The following is a 26,492-nucleotide window of genomic DNA, read 5'->3' as shown; positions in this document are numbered from 1 at the left end:
GCTCCCCCATTATAGTGCTACTCATGGGGGAAGGAGAAATGTAGGGTGTTCCCCCCTAAATGCTAGCCTTGCAATCCAATGGGCCTGGGGGGGCTGAGCCCCACCCTTCCCAGTAGGACGGGGGGGGGGCAGCAGTGGGGTAGGCAGAGAACTGCCCCTCCCCCACAGTGCGGTGAGGGGCCTAGTGCCGGGGGTGGGGGGTCAAGGCGGAGACACCCCCCCCCGCCAGAGCCCCGGACGTGAGGGCTGCAGCCCCCCGGGGAGACCCCACCACGGTGCCAGCAGCCCCATGGGGGAGGGGCGGAGACTCGCCAGCGCCCGCAAACCGTAGGGGCGGGGGCAGAGCCCCCCCCCGGCTCGGCCCCTCCCTGAGCCTCTCGCTCGCGGCCCGGTTGCCTGGCCGACGCTGTGAGCAGCGGGGAAGCCGTGCTGGGCCGCGGCCCTCGGGCCCAACAGCAGCCGGCCCGAGCCATCCGGCCGCGGGAAGCCGCGGTTACCGTGTGTGGTGGCGAATTCTCGTGGTGTTTGTCGAGCGGCTGCGATAATGGCGTCCTTCCTCGCGAGAGATCTCCGCGTCCTCACTGCGCAGGCGCCGCCGCGCCGCTCCCACTGCTTCCCCCGTCCTCCCCGGGAGGCTGCGCAGCCGCCCAGAGAAGCCTCCTCGCAACCGCCCTTAACCGCCGCACGGCCAATGTCGACTACAACTCCCAGAAGCCAAAGCGCGCTGCCTTGTGGCCGGCGCTCCCGTGGGGCAGGCTGGGATGTGTAGTACCATAGCGTGTCGCCGTAACTGCTGGGAGTTGTAGTCCAAAGGAGCCCTGGATCGTCTTCTGTGAAAGCTGGGGCGGGTAGTTAGCCCCATTTCATGCCCGTTAGGTACTACTCTTGGGTGAATACATCCCCATGTCCCCAGAAGGATGAATTTTGGGAGTCCATGAAATCTCATCACCTTGAGCTGGGGCATCATGACATCATGACGTGACGTGACATGACATCATCGTGCAGCATTATGATGTTTTCACACACTGGCACCGCGTTGTGTGGCGCTCTCGCACTGAGCTGTGGAGTAGGGAGATTTTCCCACGACCTCGGTGAGGTTTAATGCATAATCACCAATGCCGAGTTACACGGGGGCTTCTGTGTCTGGTTATTGCTGGAAACCCGGACTGTACCCCTTCTTCTGTTCCTGGTCTGGTATCGCAGGGGTTTTGCAAAACCCAGTGTTGTGTCTTGTGTTTTTAAACCCCTTCAGATTTGTCAATTCAAAGAGCCACTTGACTGAGCTTGTAAAATTGGCAGCAGGCTGGCTAACTCTATGAGAACTACATGAGGGAGGGATAGCTCAGTGGTTTGGGGTGAGGGATAGCTCAGTGGTTTGAGCATTGGCCTGCTAAACCCAAGGTTGTGAGTTCAATCCTTGAGGGGGCCATTTAGGGATCTGGGGCAAAAATTGAGGACTGGTCCTGCTTTGAGCAGGGGGTTGGACTAGATGACCTCCTGAGGTCCCTTCCAACTCTGATATTCTATGATTCTATGATACAGATCCTCCACCATCAAGCCTGTCACATATTGACACATTGCCTTCTATCACTCCCTTCCCAAGTCTCCCTAAGAAGTCTACCCATGTCCAAATGGTGGATTGTAAGTCAACTGCAGATCCTAATGTGTGTTTAAAGGAAACTCCAACATTTTCATCCCTGTGGGCAGGTTATTGGATCTTGCAGAACTTGTGCTGCTTCAAAAAAAAAAAAAACCAAATAAGAACGTAAGAATGGCCATACTGGGTCAGACCTAAGGTCCATCCAGCCCAGTATCCTGCCTACCGACAGTGGCCAACGCAAGGTGCCCCAGAGGGAGTGAACCTAACAGGTAATGATCTAGTGATCTCTCTCCTGCCATCCATCTCCACCCTCTGACAAACAGAGGCTAGGAACACCATTCCTTACCCATCATGGCTAACAGCTATTAATGGACTTAACCTCCATGAACTTATCCAGTTCTCTTTTAAACCCTGTTATAGTCCTAGCCTTCACAACCTCCTCAGGCAAGGAGTTCCACAGGTTGACTGTGTGCTGAGTGAAAAACAACAGAATGGCAGCATTTAGCAAGGTTCAACATGTTGCCGAAAGACAGGCTGCCAGTAGGAATTGGCAAAAATAACACACTGGGCTTAGGTTTCCATTGCTCCATTCACGTGTTTGGAGCATGAATTGGGGATTAGGCAAAGGTGGCTTTAAAATACCTTTGTTTTCCCCATATTCTCAAACTGTTGAGGGCCCTGGTGGGCTCTGGCATAAGTCAGAGAAGCAGCAGGACTGCTCTCGTTTAAGCTCAAGTAAAAAAAAAAAAAAAATGTCTCTTTAGGAGTTATCCACCAGCCCTGGAGAGTAAGAATGCAATGTGTTCCAGTCACCAGTACTTCCTCCATTTACTGCGTCTGGTTTCTCCCTGCACCAGGGACTGGGAATGCAGAGGAAAGTATATGGCCATTGCAGCAGCTCACTGCTGGCTGGGGCATACCCACATGAGGAGTAAAAAGAAAAGGAGTACTTGTGGCACCTTAGAGACTAACCAATTTATTTGAGCATGAAGAGTGTTACCCAGGGGATGTTTTCACCTGCTCTACTAAAGTACCAGGGTTCAGCAAAGAACTGGCCCCAGGGAGTGCTCTCCATCCTTAGCTCTGTTCTTCAGCAGAACACTGCCCCTTTGCAACAATAGTAAATAGAGTGATAATAAGAGCTCTGGGGTTAGCAGCACTCTGCATACTATTGTAGCAGAGAGACCTGGGGCAATGCACTGCTCAAGCAAGAGGATCCTGGAGGAAGTGAGCAGCAATAGCCTGGTAGAAAGGTGCAGCACTTCAACAGACCTGCACGTTAGAGACAGCAACAGGCAAGAAAACCTGTGAGGCATCATTGGGGATAGTCATAAGGAGAGAGAAGGAAGCAAGCAAGCTGGGGGACCCTGGAAGAGTTGCTCCAAAGAGCAGAGATAACAGCAGCGGGCATCACGCAGAGCCCAGTCGCAACGTTTGCTGCCCCAAAAGTAGCACCAGTGCGCCAGGAGTACCGAGGTGTGATTGGAGCTGATGCTCGTGTGACAGGCCTAGTGGTGGGTGAAGGTAGAGAACTGACAAGATCACTGCCTTGAAGAGAAGTGTCTGGTACTAGGGTGTAGGGCTTCTTCTAAAGTAATCGTATAGCACATAAGCATGTCTAGTATGAAACAGTTGTGCATGAGAAGAGCATTGAAGCTCACAGCCAGACTCTGAAGAAGGTGTATTTGTGCAGCACCCTCATACACCTTCCTGTTAGTTATTTTGCTCCTCCCTTGGCCTATCAGTTCCACATGTTTCACACAGCCACTGAATGCCAAATCTGTACAAGTTACAGTAGTTTACCCCAACACGCATCTTACTACCTGTTTATACCACCATTTATGTCATCGTTGATTTTGGCTTCAAAGCTACCAGATGAGTTACAATAGCTTGCTGCATTTGGCTGAATGTGGCTCTGTTGTCCTGTATACCTCCCTGTGCGTTGGGTTTGTAAGAAATATCTAGGACCTCTTATTATTGAAAACAAAATGTGGCCACTAGGTGGTAGTATAAAAGTATATTAACTCCATTAAGGGTTTTTCGCCCAGTTTACTGGGAAGTGTTATTTTAGATTTTTATAATCATCAGTGCCCATTTGCTTTTTCTTATGAAAGCTTTTGTTAAGACAGTCATACAGCAATCTCCATCTCACTATTGCCATCTCAGCACCCACATCTCTCCCTGTTCATATATATCCACACAGCCAGAGAGGGATTCCCTTGAAGGGTATGGGAAGGAGTGGTGATAGATGGTGACACATGGAAGAGGTAACTGATCCTCCCACTTCCTCCATGCAAGCTGGGGGGAATCCACCTTGGAGACCTCCTCTGCGCTCAGATCAACAGGGCCTGATCTGGATCTCAGTTTTGAACTTGGGTCAAATTCCAATAGACTTCAACAGGAGTGAAAAATGAGTGAGAATTTCAGGATATTAATTGTATTCTTTATTTATATAGATCCAAATGTGTCTTACCAGAAGGTGCTTTGTTATTCCCACTCAGATAATGATACCTGATTTGTTATTTGAACTCAAAAGGCCAAATTTTGGCCCACTTTTTTTTTTTTTTTTGAGAGAGAGAGAGAGAGAGAGATGCTAACTTTTATCTACAGTGCTATTAAAAATCATTTGCTCACAGATTACATCTGTTTTATTTCCCCCTTGTTTTAGCTTTCATTTGAGAAGAACTTCCTGGGAAAATTGCTATTCTAACATCTCCAGTATGGATCACCATGTCTGGCACCAGTTGGTATCTCATTCATCAGTTTCCCTTTCTTGCTCTTAAAAAAATCACAAGGCCTAGCATACTATCAGAGGTAAAAAATTAACTCTCTGTGCACACAGTTTTGCAACTATACCAGCACGAGGAGAACAAAGGTTGCCAAAGAGACAGATGTACTCTTCCAGGGCATTTGTTTAAACAAGTGACAGGCATTCACAACTGGTATTTGTGGGCAGATGAAAACCCAACATAGGCGGAAAAGAGAAGAGGTGATAAGAGAATATGAGCAGCTGCAGAACATTAGCTACAACATCTCCTTAGGGATGTTTTCTTTGACCATGCGTAAAATCTGTGGTCAGGAACTTGCAGTTAGGATCACTGATGGCATCTGAATATGACCTATATTTGGAGATTTTTGTTTGAGTTAACTTTATTAAGTTTCAGAGTAACAGCCGTGTTAGTCTGTATTCGCAAAAAGAAAAGGAGTACTTGTGGCACCTTAGAGACTAACCAATTTGTTTGAGCATGAGCTTCGAAAGCTCATGCTCAAACAAATTGGTTAGTCTCTAAGGTGCCACAAGTACTCCTTTTCTTTTTATTAAGTTTCTGGATAATAAACCTTACACCCAGGAAGAAGCATACACATGGTCCTAGGCGCATTGTGCTGTCGCAATACATTGAACTGACATATGGTGCACATTAAAAGCAAAGCTGTTCAATCAAAATGTCACAAAATACATAATATGCATTTCTGAAACAGAGCTCTGTAATGATATCATCTTATGACTGCTAATGAGATTTGTAAGCCTTGTCTATTAAGTCACATCTGTTTGATCTGAAACATCCATGATACCGAAAACCTGGATTCCCACAGTCATATCTGTCAGTGCACCTCAATCGCAACCTGCAGCGTCTCCTGCAATTTCAGTACTGCTTCCACACCTCTGCTAAATGTATTTCACTCTCAAACTACACTACAATAGGCTAAGGTAAGTCACCTTGCGTTGACCTATTTGCGCACGTGTCTAAGCTGAAGTATGTCTCAGTGACACAGGAGAACCGCCTCTCCAATCGCATGGAGCCACGGTTGACCTACTGAGGTCAAAGCAATGCGAGTGTAGATACTGCATGACCTGCATGGACCCTGTCAATCCTTCAGCAGCTGTCCCACAATGCCCCATTCCCTGTGACACTGGTCACTATTTTAAACTCCACTGCCCGGGGGCTCACAGGGAGTGGAGACCATCCCTCTCCCCCTTTAAGACACTTAACATGTTTTTGAAATGCCTTTTCCTGATTGCCCACCTTGGTGAGCACACTTAGCAGCTCTCCTTTGTTGTGTGCAACTGCCCAACTGACCATGCTGGGTCCTTGCACTAGACACGCTCCTGCCTGGAGTAGACGAGAGATATTGATTGGATCTCCTGGGCCTGTGGGCAGCAGTGGCCATGCAAGCACAGCTAGGGACCAGATGTAGAAACACTGGCATCTATGAACAGGGGATGCAGGCAAAGAGGTATGACAGGGAGCAGCAGCAGTGTTCCGTGAAAGTGAAGGAACCGCGCTATGCATCCCTCAAGGCCAGCAAGGCCAACAATAGATCTGGTACTGAACCACAGACCTACTGCTTTTATAACGAGCTGCATACCATACTTGGCAGAGACCCCACCAGTACCACAGACCAACAAGGATACCTTGGAGGAGACAGAGACCCCTATTGTGAACAGTGAGGAGGACAATACAGGGCGGGGAGGGCGGGTGAGCTCAGCACTCAGATCCAGGCATGTGACCTTTCGCATCTGAAATTTCTGCAGCCACTGCTCATTGTCCCAAACCTGCATTATAATGGGATCCCACCAGTCAGTGCTTGCTTCCTGGGCCCAGAAGTGGCGCTTCACCATTTCCAGCTGCTGTGAATGCCACCAACAACCTTGAATTGTTTTCCATTATGTGTCCCAGTTCAGGGCAACTACACTGGTATTTCCCCTCACTGGTCCACCAAGAACACCCACTCTCAGGCTTCTGGCTCCCCTGGCCATCACCTCTCTTGGGTGGAGACATGTATTGCTCTCCCTTCTGACTGGATTATCTCCAGGCTGAGCAGGTTCCCTGCCATCGCTGTGTTATTCTCAGCAGAGACAGGCTGCCCAAGCAGGCCTGCTTGCTTTCTCTACAGAGACGGTTAATAGTGTGACTGCCCAGTTACAGTTACCACACAACTCTTTCTGTGCAAGCCCATTTTATTCTTAGGGTACAAGCACTGCAGAGAAAACATATTAAAAACAATAAAAGAACCTGCATGCATGCTAATAAGCTTACCAGAGATCACCCCAACCCCAACATGAGCTCTTGCAGGAGCCGTTCTTCAACACCCCACCCAATGGGTTTCCTTGTGGGCTCAAGTTCATCACAGCTTCAGCTCAGAACAGGCGCACACAGTCTTGTGGGGCCTCAATAGGCCCATTTCTTCCAACCTTTCCCTAAGGATTGGGGCCCTCTGCGGACCAGACATCCTGTCCATTTGCTTGATCAGGAAGAAGTCCTTCAGACTGTGTAAAGCCAGGCTTCTGATCCATTAGTCGTTTCTTTGTTTGTTGGTCCCTGGAGAATCCAGTTTGAACTAGTATAAGCACACCTCTCCAGAGGGTGGCTTCAAAGGGGCTAATAACCAGAGAAATTTCATGAGCATCCTCCTCCTCTTAGAGGAGTTACATACAATTCCACACGAGCACATACACAATTGTATTTTTAATACAATGGATCAGAAAAGTATTAAACCTAATTCAATCAGGTTTAATTTAGTTCAGTAAAGTTTATCTTAATTCCATAGGGTTTGCCCAGGATGTTGCAGGAAACTGTCTGTCTGTCCGTCACACTATGTCCCTCAACAAACTGTCCTTCAATAAATTGTTGTGTCCTCTGGTGTTGTGGTACTTCTTGAAGGTCTGGAAAGACAGAATAATCAAGTGTCCCAGATTTGCATGGTTAATGAGGCTACTACAGCGCTTTGGAGGCTCCATACTTGTGTCAGAGGTGGGGGACACCGAAAAATGCTGCAAGGGTTTGTGGAATTAAAAAAAAAGGCATTAAAATTATGGGACTTGGATGGCATTATGGGATGGAGAAAGTTGCATGCTGGGAACTTGATCGCTGGCTCTCAGAGATGCCTGGCCAAGTCATTTCTATTCCACAACACATTATGAAAAGTTCCCAAAGGGCATTGCACCAGATGGCAGCTTGTGTCACTCTGGACTTTGCACCTCACTTTGCAACAATACAAGCACTCCTGGTCAGTATGTGCAGCACAAATGCAAGCGGCCAAATATACATGCACATGAGCGATGTATAAACTCTGGTAGCTGTACGCTACCGTAACTTGCATGGACCAAAGTTTGGAGTGCAGACATGGCCTTACTCTAAGCAGCAATTGAGTCTCGTAGGCCTCAGTCTTGCAAACATGCACATGCATAACTGTTTGCCCATGAGTAGCCCCCTTGATTTCAGGTACCAGAGAAATGTAAAAAAAATGGTGGGTCCTTAGCACCCACTGGCAGCTCCCCATCAGTGACTCCTCCTCCCCCCAGCCTCTCCCACCTGCCATGGATCTGCTGTTCCACGGTGCGCAGGACGCACTGGGTATGCAGTGGGGAAGGGGGAGGAGCAAGGGTGGGGTGTGCTCAGGGCGGGGGCAGGAAGAGGCAGGGCAGGGGCGGGGTGGAAAGAGGCATAGCGGGGACGGGAAGAGGCAGGATGGAGGTGGGGTTTGGGGAAGGAGTGGAGTGGGGGGAGCTCGGGTGGAGCCAGGGAGAGCACCCCCCCCCCCCCGGCACACTAGAAGATCAGCACCTATGCCTATGAGGAAAGGTTAAAAAAACTGGGCATGTTTAGTTTTGAGAAAAGAAGACAGAGGGGGGACCTGAGAACAGTCTCCAAATACGTTAAGGGCTGTTATGCAAAGGCCAGGAATCAATAGTTCTCATGTCCACTGAAGGCAGGACAAGAAGTCATGGGCTTAATCTGCAGCAAGGGAGATGTAGGTTAGATATTAGGAAAAACGTTTTAACTGTAAGGGCTTGTCTACGCTGGCACTTTACAGCACTGCAACTTTCTCGCTCAGGGGTGTGAAAAAGCACCCCCCTGAGTGTTGCAAGTTTCAGTGCTTATAAAGTGCCCATGTAGACAGTGCCCCAGAGCTACAAGAGTGCTTTAAGGTTGCTAGTGAAGATGTGCCCTCTGAGTAGCTTAACTCTGGAATAGGCTTCCAAAGAAGGTTGTCAAATCTCCATCACTGGAGGTTTTTAAGAACAGGTGGGACAAACCCCTGCCAGAGATGATCTAGGTTTATTTGATCCTGCCTCAGCACAAGGGGCGGGACTTGATGACTGCTCAAGGTCACCTTCCAGCCCAACATTTCTATGATCCTAAGATCTAAAATGTACCCAGCAAGTTTGAGCAGCCATTGCTTCTTTTCTTCTGATCATTGTTTTAAGTGTCTATTTCATTCACTTTAACTGTCTTTCTAACAGTAAAATATTGTGCCCTTAAAATAACTGCTCACGAGTAACTATTCCCTAAAGTGCTGAGTTTGAATCAACAATGTCTTGAGCACGAAGGGAGCACAGGGGAATCAGATCCCATGTTAATGAGGACACTGCTAACATATGCAGCTGTTTTATTCTATGTAGGCTCTTATATCACTATGGATTCTGAGGGACTTCCAGTCATGCATTAAGCAATATGACCAACATCTGTCATGTGTTGTTTGTTCTTTCATCCTCTTGCCGGGGCGGGAAGAATCATGTGCAGTGGAGTGTCTCGTTTAGGTATGAATTTATTTGCTTTTAGAGATATGTTAGAGAAGGCAATGTTAAAGAAAAAGCATTTGGAGCAGAAGATGGAGAGGATTGTGGTGGTCAGTTCCTGGGAGGGTTCGTTCCAGTCTGGGATGGCCCATAGGCCCTGGAGAAAGTTCTGTCTCTTGCACAGACCAGCTGTACTGTTATTCTGGAAAGTTTCATTGTGGTAGAGGAGCGATCTTAATCCAAGAGTTTTAGGTGGTCTTTTAGGTGTCCTGGGTCCAGGCCATGGAGCACCTTGAAGATAAGAATTGAGACCCTGAGCTTGATTCAGAATTCTATGGGAAGTTAGTATAGGGAGTTAAGGACGTGAGTCATGAGGTTACTTTTACCGGGCAATAGTGGTGAGGCCAATGAAGGAAATGCTAAACTCTTTGGATGCCCCTTGTTTCCACCAGCTTTTTACCCTGCTTACTTACAAAGAAACTGGTATGCTGAAGGCTTGAGACTTCAGTGCAGAAGTCTGAGGGCTTGTCTATGCCGCCCCACAGTTTGGACTGCAGGGTTGTGAACAGCAATGTACTCCAAACTGCTTCCTGTAATTCCCCCGCATGGATGCTGCAGCCCAAACTAAAAGCTTGCTAGTTCACGTTAACATAATTCTCTTCAAACAGGACTACGTCAATCCAATCTCGAAGCAGCATCCACATGGGCGAGTTACAATGCAGCACTTTGGGGCACACTTCTGTTCACACCCCCGGAGTCTGAACTGGGACAGTGTAGACACAACCTAAGCATCATGGTTACCCTTCCTTGTGCCAGCATCTAGCTTCCACTCCTGCTTGTTTGGAGTGCAACATCTTTGCCCTCACAATTGCATGCCAAGCAGGATCAAGGCCTGAGAGAAACAGCTGTGAACAATGAAATTTATATCATCCTTTGCCAGCTCTCTGTAGGAAAGTTGAAGACTCAGGATTACTTTAATAGGACTAATTGAGTAGGATTACTTTAACAGAACTAATTCAGTCTGTAATAATGATGGCAGATCACGTGCTCCCCCAGAGTTGCAGCTTGGCTTATACTGAGCATGTTCACACAGACTGAGCATGCTCAGTAACATCTGCTGAAGCCATTGCCCTCACTCTGCCCCAACATTATTGGCAGGTACAGGTCGTCTCTGCATGGCAGGGATCACACTGAACAAGAAAGCTCCACTCATGAGAATCACCTTAATGAGACATGGCTCACAGTAGGTTGTGCAAATATACTGAATGTAATTGTCGGTGCTGCTTGGTTTCACTGGGCTTTTCCCGGGTTCCTGGGTTTGGTTCCTTCTTGACTGGGGGAAAAAGAGTGTTGGCACCTCCCCAACATCACCCACTTATGGCATGGAAATGAGACTCAGAGTAAACTGTGCACATCTGTGACTCACCCTCACTTCTCTTTCATGCATAATTAAATAGCCAATGATGTTGACTTTCAAATTATAACCACTGAGCATCTGAGTTAACACCTCGTTGATATCAATGGGGCAGTTCAGCCCTTGCAGAGCTATTGTTCCAGACTCTCCGCAGACTCATCTCTGTATCTGTTACACTCAGGCCAGGTCTACACTGCTGACACGTTTCAAGTGTAGACAAGCCCTCAGTTCATTTATTTTGAGGTTTTCTTTGCGACCATAACAGCTTGAATCTTCTTTTCTGAATGAAAGCTGAGCTTGTGAGAAAAAGACAGTAGCTTCAGAGAGGTGCTGGTATGGTCTGTGGGTGGGCACCTGTTGTTTCCAAGTCCTGGTACATGAAGAAGAATATTCGTAACATTTCTTCCTCTCTCAGTCCAAAACCAAGTGGGACAATTCCAAACCAGTGGAATCCTAATTCGGGCACTATTTTCCTCTGACTAATATCATGGGTTTGGAGCTGGCCGGGGCTTACATAATGGCACTACCCTGTTGTATGTTGAAAGAAAGCAAATATTTAATTAATTGCATCAGCTTTGCCCCATGCAATCTGAAAAGTACACCCAGAAAAAGTGAAATTGACAGTGACGACAACAGATTTTCAGTTTTCCATGAAGAGAAAGAGTGTGTCTCCATTGCGCACAATTCAGGGACACAGCAGGCATTCAAACACTCATAACTGTGAGCATGCTTAAAGGCCTGATCTTGCCATCCTTTTGGAGGCAGAACTCTCATTGACTTCATGTGGCCTGTAGGCACCTTGATTCCAGGCTAGCGACTAAGGGGTAGTGAAGCAATGTATTAACAGACAACCAGAGGTGAAAGTAAGCCGGTCCGGTGGTACATAGTCAACCATACCGGCAGGGGCCAGCTTCCCCAAGCCGGCAATTTAAAGGTCCCAGGGCTCCTGGCAGTGGCCGGAGCCCTAGGCCTTTTAAATCGCCACCAGAGCCCCACTGCTGGAGCCCCGTGGTAGCGGTGGCGGTCCAGGGCTCTGGCGGCAATTTAGAGGGCCCAGGGCTCCGGAAGCTGCTACCACAGTGGAGCCCCGGGCCCTTTAAATCACTGCCAGAGCCCTGGGGTCACGGCGGCGGCCAGGAGCCTGGGACTCTCCCAGCCCCAGGCCCTTTAAATCGTTGCCCGAGCCCCGGGGCTCCCGGCCGCTACCGCTACCATGGGGTTCCGGCGGTGATTTAAAGAGCCCGGGGCTCCCAGCCACTGCTACCGCAGCCCGAGGCCCTTTAAATCTCGATATAAAGGCCCTGGGGATTTAAAGGCCCCACCCCTTCCGGTTGAGGCCCCGCCCCCTTGCCCAGGACTTCGGCGTACCAGTAAGTCCTTTAAATTACTTTCACCCCTGCAGACAACTCACCCTAAGCAGTAGGTTTTAGAAAGAAAAATACCACAGATAAATCAACTTCAGTAGAACACAAAAGCAAATGAGAGTAAAGGGCATAAAACCAACACCTTCAGCTTTGCATTCATGATGAGCAACCCTACAATAACAAATTGAAGTACATGTGCATGATGAACAAAAACCAGTTTCAGCAAGGAAAGACATTTCCTATTCAAAACCACATTTGTTATAAGTGAATTTGTAACAAGGTGATCTGCACCTTTAAGGGGCTGGGTCAATTCAGTCCTTTTCAGTGATCAGACCCAGCTGGGAAGGGGGAGGGTGTGTGTCAGGTGATCCCTGTAAAGAACAGAGGGCTATCAGCTGAGAGGAGTTGGGGAGGGGAAATGGGCTCCTGTACTAGGCCCTGATGCAGCTTTTGACACGGTCTCCCACAGTATTCTTGCCAGCAAGTTAAAGAAGTATGGGCTGGATGAATGGACTATAAGGTGGATAGATTGTCGGGCTAGTGATCAATAGTTGATCACTATCAACGGGTAGTGATCAATGGCTCCATGTCTAGTTGGCAGCCGGTATCAAGCGGAGTGCCCCAAGGGTCAGTCCTGGGGCTGGTTTTGTTCAATATCTTCATTAATGATCTGGAGGATGGTGTGAACTGCACCCTCAGCAAGTTTGCAGATGACACTAAACTGGGAGGAGAGGTAGATACGCTGGAGGGTAGGGATACGATACAGAGGGACCTAGACAAATTAGAGGATTGGGCCAAAAGAAATCTGATGAGGTTCAACAAGGACAAGGGCAGAGTCCTGCACTTACAACGGAAGAATCCCATGCACCGCTACAGGCTAGGGACCGAATGGCTCGACAGCAGTTCTGCAGTAAAGAACCTAGGAGTTACAGTGGACGAGAAGCTGGATATGAGTCAACAGTGTGCCCTTGTTGCCAAGAAGGCCAATGGCGCTTTGGGATGTATATGTAGGGGCACTGCCAGCAGATCAAGGGACATGATCCTTCCCCTCTATTCGACATTGGTGAGGCCTCATCTGGAGTACTGTGTCCAGTTTTGGGCCCCACACTACAAGAAGGATGTGGAAAAACTGGAAAGCGTCCAGCAGAGGGCAACAAAAATGATTCGGGGACTGGAACACATGAGTTATGAGGAGAGGCTGAGGGAACTGGGATTGTTTAGTTTGCGGAAGAGAAGAATGAGGGGGGATTTGATAGCTGCTTTCAACTACCTGAAAGGGGGTTCCAAAGAGCATGGATCTAGACTGTTCTCAGTAGTAGCAGATGACAGAACAAGGAGTAATGGTCTCAAGTTGCAGTGGGGGAGGTTTAGGTTGGATATTAGGAAAAACTTTTTCACTAGGAGGATGGTGAAGCACTGGAATGCGTTACCTAGGGAGGGGGTGGAATCTCCTTCCTTTGAAGTTTTTAAGGTCAGGCTTGACAAAGCCCTGGCTGGGATGATTTAATTGGGGATTGGTCCTGCTTTGAGCAGAGGGTTGGACTAGATGACCTCCTGAGGTCCCTTCCAACCCTGATATTCTATGATTCTGTGACTGAAAGGAAGGGTGTTTTCTTTCAGCATTGAGAGAGGCAAAGGGAAAAGTCCCTGGGATCTATAACCTGTGGTGGGCAGAAGAACAATTTCGGTTTTGATGGTTTTGCCAAAGTTTTATGTTTAGAAGAATAAAATTGTGCCTGGAAGGAAATTTGAGCATGGGAGTGTATCCTTCCTGGGAAGGTCAAGGGATCCGACCTGAGTGGGGGAAACTGAGGCATCAGTTAGCCTGAAGCCAGACTGAGTAGGAGGTGCTTCAACAGATTTTAAAAAGAACATTAAAACATTAAAAAATGCTTCACGTTTACTTTTAGTGAATTAAAAAATATTTTTTTTAGGTCTGAAAGTTCATAATTCCTCACTTCCATTTTCCTGTGATGAATTTCTATGCTTCAAAATATATAAACCAAATTTTTCTCTCACTTGCACTCGGTGGATGTCAGTGAAGACACTACAAATTTACACTCGGGTAAATAAGAGCAGATTTTGGCCGTTCCTATTACATCTGCATTGTCATAGGTAAGCTATTGGCCTGACCTAGCATACAGTTCCTCAGTGTTTACGGGGAAAAATGGGCATTGAACAAATATTACTGAGCCCAAGCATTCAAAAATTGTGAGTCAGCCCCTAAAAATCAAGAGCTGGTTACCAGTACATTCTGAGTACTTTTCATCTGCCTTTTGTTTTTGAGTCGCGGGCAGGGGGTGGTCATATTTTCCAAGCTTTATTTTACAACCATAAAGGCTAGAAACTTACTTTCTATTTAAATTAATGCTGAGATTTTCATGTAGTCCCCTGACTTCGAGCAGGGAGGGAGCTTTAAAGAGAACCCCAAATCTTGTGAGACTAATCATAAAATAATGAGTGGACAGTACTAATTGAAGCAATTGCTTTGTGGGATTAAAACTGCATGGAGTTTGCAAACAAACATAAGAAAAAGTAGGTCAGATGTGTGTTTATTATTTTTGCTAATATTCCTTTTTGTAGAGAAAGTTTGTTTAAATTATTAATAGTAAGAGTCCTTATGTAGCATTTTCCATCTTCAAAGTGCTTTGAAGACATTAATTAATCTAACTCATTAATTGGGAAAGAGATTAAAATATGGTATTGGAATGAGAAGCCTCTGAAAAGACAGATCAGCAAATATTTTTAAACCCACTTGCTAAACTAGACTCACTGCAGGAAGCATAAATTGGAAACTCTGGTGCACTTAACCAAAGCCATATTTGGCTGAAGCCAAAAATAAGCTTGCTTTGGCTCCAAAGCTTTGTTGACCAGGTCTTGCAGCCAAGGACATTTTGGGGGGCAGCTCTAAGCTTAGAAGTAGATACTAACATATAGGATTTTGCAAAACATCCAAACTGCACGGCCATTTGTGTTATACAGCCATACAAAATGCCAGATCTACCTCAATGGAGCTATGTTCAATGGACTTCAGTGGAATTATGTTGATTTTTGAGTAGCTGAGGATCTGACCTGAACCATGCCAGTCATTGGCTCTCTGACCTATTGGTTAGGTCCTATTGTGGGGAAAAAGTTACATTAGATGAAGACTGACACTTTAGTTTATTTGGTATTTTAGTTTCACACATCGACAAATTGAGGGGGCAGTACAGTGTGGTAGAACTCAGGGACTATTGTCTCCTACATAGGTCCTCTTCATTCTTCCTCTAATTAGACTCTAACATACAGCAACATAGGGAGGATTGAGGGCTAAGATCAAAATAAAGCAACACACATTTGACCTCACAATTTAATCAACATCTTACAGTTGCTACCAATTCATAAATGACTCTATTTTACCCTGAGGAACTTTCCTCAGAAAATAACTTTCCTCTTCCTTAAACACAGTTATAAATACATTCTTCCTGAAACTCTCCCTACAATACGCACATAACCATGTAATTTCTGTAAGCACTTGTTTGAGAACTATGAAAGGTGCCATCAGGCATTTAGGGGGCTTCAGTTTCTAATAGCTTCACTTTATCCAGGCCTGGTTGCTACTTTATAACATTATGAATAGCCATTACCAAGTGAAACGCTTGCCCAAGATTGCATACCTAGCCTGAATGAAACCCTGCTCCAGAAGCTACTTGTTGTATCAGTACCACCAGAGAGATTCCGAAAACAAGTGCCATGTCATAATATTGAGCATTGTGAGGGGGAAATGAAGAAATGAAAGGAAGGGATTTACATACAGTCATGTCATATAAAGCAATAGAATTCTTGGAAAAAATATGTGAAAGAATACAAATAGGGAATAGAATGTTTGTGCTTTTATTCCTAAAAATACAGGATGGAAAAATCCTAAATCTGTCCCCAAATGAAAACAGTACTGCCTGGCTGATACAGTGGTTGAACTGTCATGAAAAGGACAGTGAGGGAGATTTCCTTGATTCTGGGGAAGTTCATCCTTGTCCCTAGATACTACAGAACTACTCCTCTCCTGGGATGTTTTATCGAGATAATTCTAAAGAACAAATTCATAGCCTTTGAAATGCATCAGATTGCACTGCATGGCATGTTGTATTAAAATATTTTCTCCATCTGTTCTCCTGCAAGGGCTTTATATCTCCCCTGCCCCAGCTGCCTTCTCTAAATTGCTCAGCTTGAGTAACAAGCAATTGTCATGTTTGTGATTTTTATAAAAACAAAATTAAGATCAATTTAACACCACAAAAGTAATAGAACATGAAGATTTTTGAAGCAATTGTAATATTTATGAATAAGAAACCTTTCCTTCCATATGACAAGAATGATTTCTCCAAATCTGCAGTGTTTGCAGAGCCAGACAAAAAAAGAGGCATGAAAAGCACATGCAGAATAATCATCAACTAGCCCTGCCCCCCCCCCCCCAATTTTTTTTTACAACCAATGAGGAAGCCAGACCAGGGAGCTGTTGAAATTTAACTGTTTGTTCGGGGTGGTTGTCTCTTTTCCCCCTAAAGAAAGGTGTGTACCATGCAGTTAGAATGGCTTATAAAAAGGATCGGAGATCACTTGGTTATCTTAAAGCTGTACTTGCATAGCTTTTTATCTCTGCTTTGTGTTGATAGGTTGCCAGGCTCTTGAAAGCTGTTTTGGCTGTAAGTCTGACCAAGGTGCCAGGATTGTACTAATGAACAGCATAAAGGTAATTAGTCTGGCACATTTATGCAAGCAGCTGAAAACTATTCGGGGGCAGCGATTGGTGCCAGCAAGACCCTGCAGCATGGTCACCTGCACTCAGATAAACAGGAATGCTGCATGTGAGTATATTTCATTTTGATTAAAATAGTGCCCTGAACACCTGTATGAGTTAGCAACAGTGAGGGCTATCAAAGAGGGGCACAGACAATAAGAATAATAAGTTTTGCTCTCACTGTCTTTCTAATACAGCAGTAGAGACCAACACAGGGAACTTGAGACCTTGAAAAGAGATTGCAAAAAAAACAAAAGTAGAATTTCAAAAGATAACAGAATGAGAGAAACTGGAGATGGAAAAGCCTGATGATATCTAGACTATTTCCTTGACTCCTGGTTGTGTGAGATTAAAACATCATTCTTCAGTATTTGTGCAGTGAGAGCCAATGGGTGTCATTGGTCTGGTTATGATTCTAAATTGTAACCATGCACAGGGTGCAAAAGCAGTATTTTTTCTATCTGACACTCTGACTGATTTCCATGAAAGCCATATTTGTAAATGTAACTGAAACCACTTTTAGGGCCTGATCCAAAGCCCATCAAAGTAAATGGAAAGATTCCCATTGACTTCAAAGAGCTCTGGATCAGGCTTATACAGATTAAACACTGAAATTATTAATTCAAGAAAACAGGGTTTGATAGAAATACACAAAGCCCCCAAATGGGCTGTACAGAAGATCCACATTAAATTCCTTACTAAAATGCAAAATAAGATTGGGTGACACAAGGGGTTTAGTGGTATACAATACTATTAACATATCTACAAATGACTTGCGGCTGGACTCCTCATGAGGTAGGCACGTCTAATCACTTGTATGCAGATCATGTCACAGGGTAATAACAAATAATAAAACCCTACACATAGAAAGTGCATTTCATCCAGAATACTTTTTTCATTTCTGTAAATGTATTAGTTTTGTTGAGTTTTCTCAAAAAGTGCAATTTTGGCCCTGTTTGAATATAGAGAAAGGTGATACTTTGTTCAATTGAATCATCAAACAGTACTCTTTATATTCACCTGCGTAATGACCAAACAGCCTTATTTTACCTGGGTGGCAGAAAACAAAGCAGAATGCAGACTTTAATAGTTCCTCATTCATAAATGCATTTTGGCAGGTAACACCACAAAATAAGAAAAGGAGTACTAGTGGCACCTTAGAGACTAACCAATTTATTTGAGCATGAGCTCATTGGTTAGTCTCTAAGGTGCCACTAGTACTCCTTTTCTTTTAGCGAATACAGACTAACACGGCTGCTACTCTGAAACCACAAAATAAATATTCTGCCATTGATTGCTTGGCATTTCAATAAGCCAGTTATTGTGAGATTGGTCTCCAAATGCAGTGATGCATTATTGTATTGTATAAATCTTCCAGAGCATGGAATCCTTATGTAACATACAACATGCAAGACTCTTTGTCACTCAGCAATTCCATATTAATTCATAATATAATTTTACAAGGATGTAAAGTGCCATGTTACCCTAATGAATTTGAATTAATTTCAGCCAATTCCTTGCTTTGTCCTCCACAGAACAGAAAATGTAAAGTTGGTTCATTGTGTTCTGAAAACTTCAGTGAATAAAGCTGCACTAAATCCTCTCAGAACAGACAGAATAAGTCACTCAACAAGTAGCACAACTTGTAACTATAGGTCTTTCACCAGCATTGAAAAACGTCTTTTACTTTTTAATCTGGAAAAAATGCATACTTTCTCTCTCCAGAGCCTAGCTTAGCGCCAGACCTTGTTAATGTAGAAAAAGATCCACAAAAAAATCTAGTAATTTATTTCTAGTGCACAGTTTGAATTAGTCAGATGACAGTATTTTTCCCTTTTCTGACTTTTTTAGATGTTTTCTTAGCACAAGATGACAGTCTGTTTAAAAGTTTTGTACTTGCTACCCTGCTAGTTTTATTTCTACTGTATTGCAGGACTGTTCAGGAAGCTTGACTTATTCCATTTAAAAACATATATTAAAAAAAAGATTAAGGCATTGTTCATTTGTTTGAAGAAGAGTGATGGTGTGTTCATTTTAAAATCAGAAAGATCAGACCTTATCAATTATTAGGTCTTCAAAGAGTTTAAGTGAATTGATTTACTATATGTAGCATGTTCCGAAGTATGTGTTAGCCCCGGTCTACAGTAAGGGCGGGGATCGATCTAAGTTACGTAACTTCAGCTATGTGAATAACGTAGCTGAAGTCGACATACTTAGATCAACTTACCCTGGTGTCTTCACTGCGGTGAGTCGACTGCTGCCGCTCCCCCATCGACTCCGCTTGCACCTCTCGCGGAGCTAGAGTACAGGAGTCGATGGGAGAGTGCTCGGGGGTCGATTTATCACGTCTAGACTAGGTGAATTCAGGTATTGGCCACTGTACGTGGTGGTGGAGGGCAGTGTTTGAGTAGGTGCTGCGGCTGGAGGAGAAAGCTCAGCTGATGGCACTGTATTGTGTTTTTGTAATTGGCAGGGCACCCAGAGCTTGTGAGCAGGTGCTTTTTATTCCTTCTCAGTCAAAATAAATTAACAAATAAACTTCTTTACTAGTCACCTATGAAGACATGTTGAATGACCCATGCTAGTGTTAGTCCAAGCTCCAAAACCTCCCCAAGTTTTTGAGCCTGCTTGATAAAGAGTGGAAGATTTCAGTAACAGTGTATCTGTAGTGAAGATTAAGTCCATATTAGCTTTACCCTGCCAGCTGGAATTACCTGCTTTTTATCAGGTTCCTATCTTAACCACACACTTCGGAAGCAAAGAGAAGCTCAACCTTTAACAATCCGCTGCTGCTTTCCTAACAAGCTTACAGAACTCGTTACATACCATTTGATAAAAGTAAAGGCATTAGACTGTTTACATCAATAAACTGGCCTGCAACATAATCCAAAACTGACATAAACTCAACAAAACTTTTCAACACCTTGTCGGGACGGAACATAGCCAAGTAATCAATGCTATCACCCAGCAAATCTAGACATTTATGAGCCATAAAAAGAGATCAACCCATTCTGGACTTCTCTGTTAACATTCAATCCAAGTGGTTGAAGCAAAGCCACCATTTCTTTGGTTTCTTTATGTTGTTTTGGTTATATGTTTATTTGTGGATCCCCCCATTTGGAAGGTGTTGCCATGGAAAGTACACCACCAGCTCAGCATTAGCATTTTTTTTCCCCCTCAAGCTGGGCGTGGTTCTCAAAATGTTTAGTTTGCCAAATGTTTGGTACCCTGTCCCCACTGTTTTGATTCAGAGTTGCGTACAGTGTGTTCTAGGGATTCCCCATGGAAACAAACCAAGATTGTCCACTAAAAAGCAATTTTAAAAGAACAGTTGAATAAAGAAAGCTGACCACCCATAAACCTGAGAACCAACTGGAATTGTCGTTTTAACCCTCTCACTCCTCTGAAATACAGGGGGATTAATTTTAATATTCTTTCTTCTAATTTCATACCCAAATTCTTATTGATTTTCTTCTTCACAGGAGTATCTAAGGAAATTGTAGATAAGTGCAAGTTATTTTGTCTCTGCCAAAAGCAAATTCTGATATATCATTGAAAAGATGTAGGGCCCAATTCTAATCACAGTTACAGCAGTATAAATCTGGAGTAAATCCAGTTATTTAAGGATTTACACTGCACTACTTGTGATTAGAATCAGGCTTCCAAATTCTTTTCTGTGAAGTTTGTATAAGTTATAATAACTGTCTGGCAGCACACATGGCTCTGGGCAGTTCAAACTTCAACATAAATAACAAGAGTGTTTCAACTTTTCCGCTTTCAATTTGTCAAACTAGAACCCATTAGATCTTACCAATGATTGATTCTCGATCCTAAAGTCTGAATAATATAATACACCAGTCTCAATACCTACCCTAAATATTGCAGCCCACCTCTTTAGTAAATTCTGAAGATACTAAACGTCTGTGAGAAGCTTTCCCTAAGGCTTTTGATTCTGACATCAGCACCAAATGTATTTTTCAAGAGTGATTTCAAAGAGCTCTGGTAAAATCCCTGCAACTGCAACTAATTACAATTCAAAGACATTTGAAGCCATTCAGGTAGTCTTAATCTATCAATCTCAAACAGCAAAGGTGAAAAAAATCTAGGACATGATGATGCCAGAGAGTAAAGATGCTTATATAACAGAGTAAATTGAAATAAAATATCACTGCACTTGTTCAGAGGGTATAACATATATAGGAGATTTGTTCTGTTGCATTTAGATCTTTTCTGGGTCTACAATATTCATCATTATTCCTACACCAACATAGTACTGTAGGTACTTAACAGACAGATGGTAGACAGGACCCTACCTCAAGGAGGAGGGTTGGGGCCTACATTAGACATGACAAAGAGGTAACAAACAAAGCAAAGAGTGGAGGGAAAGGACAGAATAAACGGAACATGGCAATTATGGAGTGATCCATCCTGTCATCCTCTCCCAGTTTCTGGCATTCAGAGGTTTAGGGACACCCAAAGCATGTCACTGCATCCCTGACCATCTTGGCTAATAGCCATCAATGAACCTATCTTCCATTAAATTATCTAATTCTTTTTTGAACCCAGTTATGCTTTTGGCCTTCACAATATCCCCTGGCAACGAGTTCTACAGGTTGACTGCATTGTGTGAAGAAATACTTCCTTTTGTTTGTTTTAAACCTTTTGGCTATTAATTTAATTGCTCTGGTTCTCGTGTTATGTGAAGGGATAAATAACACTTCCTGATTCACATTCTCTACACCACTAATGATTTATATATTCCCTAAGTCGTCTCACTTCTAAACTGAGCAGTCCCAGTCCTTTTAATCTCTTCTCACTGAGTCATTCTGTTGAATTTAGTGTCCCCTTTTAGTTACATTAGAATAAAACTTCTAAGACAATTGACAAATAATTAAAACAATGTATCTTGGGCCAGCTTCTAATCTGCTGCACCTATATCATCAGCCCCTTCAAGTGGATAGAGTTGCAAGGGCATAGCTGAGGGCAGAATGGTGCCCCTTCATAGCCTTCTAAAGCCTATATACCATCCATAGACACAACTGGTAATTAATAGACATCTGAGGATTTTTAAATCTATGTTTTCATTTGAGCAGTATGTATTCCCATGTGGGACATAACATCTAAAAAATTGCAGCAAATACATTTATTTATTCTGATTAATTTGTACTGTTTGCAGTATATTAGTGCCCACAGTCCCCAATAAGAAAAGGAGTACTTGTGGCACCTTAGAGACTAACCAATTTATTTGAGCAGTCCAGTGGCAGAGCCAGGAATAGAACCCAGATCTAGACTTGGACTCACTTCGACAGGTTTCAGAGTAGCAGCCGTGTTAGTCTGTATTCACAAAAAGAAAAGGAGTACTTGTGGCACCTTGGAGACTAACACATTTATTTGAGCATAAGCTTTCGTGAGCTACAGCTCACTTCATCGGATGCATCACGAAAGCTTATGCTCAAATAAATTGGTTAGTCTCTAAGGTGCCACAAGTACTCCTTTTCTTTTTGCAAATACAGACTAACACGGCTGTTACTCTGAAACCAGTCCCCAATAAGGGTCAATTCGGGCCCACTTGGTTAGGTATGTACACACACATACTAAGATTCAGTCATGCCCTGAAGGTATTTTAAAAAATGCAGTACAACAGGTACCAGTTTGGCAAGTTTGGTACAGCATTTCACATACCTTTCAGAAAGAGATTAAGTTGCCTTTTTGCTGAACCCTGAAGCTAAATCTGTTGCTGAGTGTTGCTACCTGCCTTCTGAGTGAAGGGACCTGGGGCACTGTGAGCATATCACACCTGAGTTCTATTCTGTTCATGGGCTATCTCTGCTTCTGGGTGCAATTCTAGGTGCTAGTCACAACCAGTGTTACCAACAATAGCCTGGGACCTGGTTACTTGAGAAATTGCTTCTGCCTTTTATGTTTCTTAATTTTTGTGACTATCTGATACAGCATTTTTGGAGTTGGTTCTTGGGATAGAACTCTCTAGGTCTGGTAACAGGGCAGTCTCATCAGAAGGACTCAAGGCTCAACCCTGCAAAAAGCTGAGCACTGCAATCAAGCAAAGCGTTTAACCATATGGGGTATCTTTACACGGGGCTAAAAAACCCACAGCTGGCCCGGGTCAGCTGATTCCGGCACATGTGGCTTGGGCTCCTAGGGCTAAAAAACTGCCATGTAGATGTTCAGGCTCGGGCTCCAGCCCACACCCAAATGTCTACACAGCAATTTTTAGCCCTGCAGCCCAAGACCCTAATATAGATCAGGCAACAGCAACCGCCGACATTTTAAACCATTTTATGTAGACCTGCTCTGAGCAGCGTTAAATGACACTGTCATGGTTACAGGTCTGGCTGCACCTCTGTCCCCTTTGTGGCCTCTCTGAGGTCTTGTCTACACTTAAAACACTACAGCGGTACAGCTACACTGCTTCAGTGCAGACACTACTTACGCTGAGGGGAGGGGTTCTCCATTGGCCTATGTAATCCACCTCCCCAAAAGGTAGTAGCTAGGTTGATGGAAGAATTCTTCCATCAACCTAGCTCTGTTTTACTTACTTAGGTTGGCTTAACAATGCCACTCAGGGGTGTGGATTTTTCACATCCCAGACTGACGTAGTTAAACCAACATAATTTTTAGTGTAAACTAGGCCTGAGCATACCCCCTCCTGGTATTGAGCTTCATACCTTTACTTATTCCGGGGTGGAATCCCACGATTCCCCTACTCCTAGGCTGGGCCCTGAGTTACAGTACCTTATGCATCAATTGTTGTTATCCAGCAGATCCAAGTGAATTCAGGCACCAATGCTTCAGGAGTCTCTGACAGTGACAAAACAGCCTTCTTAACAAAGTATTGTTTATTTTGCATTAGAAACAAAGCATTTAGAGAAAAAGGTTTTTTTAAAACAACAGTCTATGTACATACCTGCCTTACCTAAAGTCTTACCTACCCTGATGATAACCTTTGCAGGCCTAATTTCTAGGGCTGTCAAGTGATTAAAAAAATTAATCGCGATTAATCGCAACGTTAAACAATAATAGAATACCATCTATTTTAAATATTTTTGGATGTTTTCTACATTTTCAAATATATTGATTTCAATTATAACACAGAATACAAAGTATACAGTGCTCACTTTATATTTATTTTTGATTACAAATATTTGCACTATAAAAAACAAAAGATATAGTATTTTTCTGTTCACCTAATAACAGTACTGTAGTGCAAACTCTTTATTGTGAAAGTTGAACTTACAAATGTAGAATTATGTACAAAAATATAACTGCATTCAAAAATAAAACAATGTAAAACTTCAGAGCCAACAAGTCCATTCAGTCCTATTTCTTCTTCAGCCAATCGCTCAGACAAACAAGTTTGTTTACATTTGCAGGAGATAATGCTGCCCGCTTCTTGTTCACAACGTCACCTGAAAGCAAGAACAGGTGTTCTCATGGCACTTTTGTAGCTGGTGTCACAAGATATTTATATGCCAGATGTGCTAAGGATTCATATGTCCCTTCATGCTTCAACCACCATTCCAGAAGACATGCGTCCATGCTGATGATGAGTTCTGTTCAATAACAATCGAAAGCAGTGCGGACCAACGCATGTTCATTTTCGTCATCTGAGTCAGATGCCACCAGGAGGTTGATCTTCTTTTTTGGTGGTTCAGGTTCTGTAGTTTCCACATCTGAGTGTTGCTCTTCTAAGACTTCTGAAAGCATGCTCCACACCTCATCCCTCTCAGATTTTGGAGGGCACTTCAGATTCTTAAACCTTGGATTGAGTGCTGTCGCTATCTTTAGAAATCTCACATTGGTACCTTCTTTGTGTTTTGTCAAGTCTGCAGTGAAAGCGTTCTTAAATTGAACAGGTGCTAAGTCATCATCCAAGACTACTATAACATGAAATATATGGCAGAATGCAGGTAAAACAGAGCCAGAGACATACAATTCTCCCCCAAGGAGTTCAGTCCAAATTTAATTAACATATTATTTTTTTAACAAGCGTCATCTGCATGGAAGCACGTCCTCTGGAATGGTGGCCAAAGCATGAAGGGGTGTACAAATGTTTAGCATATCTGGCAAGTAAATACCTTGCAGTGCCGGCTACAAAAGTCCCATGCAAACGCTTGTTATCACTTTATGGTGACATTGTAAATAAGAAGTGGGCAGCATTATCTCCTGTAAATGTAAACAAACTTGTTTGTCTTAGCGATTGGCTGAACAAGAAGTAGGACTGAGTGGACTTATAGGCTCTAAAGTTTTGCATTGTTTTGAGTGCAGTTATGTAACAAAAAAAATCTACATTTGTAAGTTGTACTTTCACGATAAAGAGATTGCGCTACAGTACTTGTATGAGGCGAATTAAAAAATACTGTTTCTTTTGTTTATCATGTTTACAGTGCAAATATTAGTAACCAAAAATAATGATATAAAGTGAGCGGTGCACACTTCGTATTCTGTGCTGTAATTGAAATCAATATATTTGAAAATGTAGAAAAACATCCAAAAATATTTTTAAAATTTCAATTGGTAGTCTATTATTTAACAGTTCGATTAATTGCGATTAATTTTTTTTAGTTAATTGCTTGAGTTAACTGCAATTAATCGACAGCCCTACTAATTTCTGCAAATACCCCAGTGTAGTCCCTGTTCCTGGTTCCTGCAGCCTGGTTGCTCCCAAACTACACCTTTCTGGCTTATTTTGAGCCATCTTTTTCCTTCCTGCTTGTCTTTCCTTACAGCTCCCTACTAAACTATATCAATATACTCACATAGTAAATACCCGCAATCAACATACAGCAGTGCTTCTCAACCAGGGGTCCGGGGCCCCCTGGGGGGCCATGAGCAGGTTTCAGGGGGGCCACCAAGCAGGACCAGCATTAGACTCGCTCTGCCCCAGGGTAGAAAGTTGAAGCCCCACCGCATGCTGCTGAAGCCTAGGGCCCTGAGCCCCACCACTGAGGGCTGAAGTCAAAGCCTGAGCAATGTAGCTTTGTGGGGGCCCCTGTGGCATGGGGCCCCAGTCAATTGCCCTGCTTGCTATCCCCTAACGCCTTCCCTGGCTTTTATATGCAGAAAACCAGTTATTGTGGCACAGGTGGGCCGTGGAGTTTCTATAGCATGTTTGGGGGGGGAGGGGGCATCGACTCAAAGAAAAAAGTTGAGAACCCCTGACATACAGCACTCATACATGTTTACAGAGCAGCACCTATTCCACCACAGACACCATGATTAAAGCGCCTGCGCCCTGGCTACACTAGTGCTAATAATAACAGAGATTTTAAGAACAAATGAATCACATTCTCTATGACTTAGTTTCTGCTCTGATAACAGGGAGTTATGAGGATTAATTCATTCACATCAGTAAGGCACCCGGAGATCTAAAGCTGGAGGAGTGGGGCACAGCAAGGCTGCTACCTGCCCTACCGTTTGCAGGACTGTCCAGACTTTCTCGTCTTGTGACATGCACGGAAGCATCTCAACTATTGAAGCAAGACTGCGCTGCGGTGGGATGTGACCTGCCACAACATTATCGTTCTGGGGGACGATGCAGCAATGTGCAAAACCTCTATTTCAGAGTCAGACTGTAGGACAGACAGAGGGAAAGTCAAAGGGAGGGACAACGGGACAGGAGTAGGCATGGCGAGAATCAAAGGCACAGACAGATGGAGGAACATGCAATGAAACTCTACGGGCCAGTGACATACAGACAGGAAGCCAGAGACAGACAGACAGGGGGTACAGATAATCTACCAGCAGGGCCAGACAGAGGGGGGGACAGACAGACGGAGGGTCTCAGGGCAGGACAG

General features: G+C 44.2%; 2 protein-coding genes across 3 annotated transcripts in view; one reads left to right on the top strand and one right to left on the bottom strand.

Annotated features, from left to right (window-relative positions):
* The window catches only part of BANP (BTG3 associated nuclear protein), a 272,200-nt gene that overhangs the window by 244,661 nt on the left and 1,047 nt on the right, over positions 1-26,492 (bottom strand). Inside the window, exons 2-3 of one of the 2 annotated variants that reach the window (XM_084644987.1) lie at positions 26,110-26,267; positions 23,431-23,496 (exon numbers count right to left, since the gene is read on the bottom strand). The gene's annotated coding sequence lies outside the window, so the exon portion shown is untranslated. Of the gene's footprint in view, positions 1-497; positions 583-23,430; positions 23,497-26,109; positions 26,268-26,492 lie in introns of those variants that run through there. The other variant, XM_084644986.1, reaches the window with a different exon arrangement.
* Positions 16,474-26,492, top strand: part of CA5A (carbonic anhydrase 5A) — a 32,709-nt gene continuing 22,690 nt past the window's right edge. Inside the window, exon 1 of the mRNA XM_084644982.1 lies at positions 16,474-16,744. Within this exon, the coding sequence (XP_084501108.1) occupies positions 16,615-16,744 (130 nt within the window). The 5' untranslated portion in view covers positions 16,474-16,614. The remainder of the gene's footprint in view (positions 16,745-26,492) is intronic.

The sequence above is a fragment of the Lepidochelys olivacea genome (assembly GCF_965140295.1).
Source record: "Lepidochelys olivacea isolate rLepOli2 genome assembly, chromosome: 12".
Lineage (NCBI taxonomy): Eukaryota > Metazoa > Chordata > Testudines > Cheloniidae > Lepidochelys > Lepidochelys olivacea.
The sequence above is the reverse complement of the archived record's forward strand: the minus strand, read 5'-3'. Positions and strand labels throughout refer to the sequence as shown.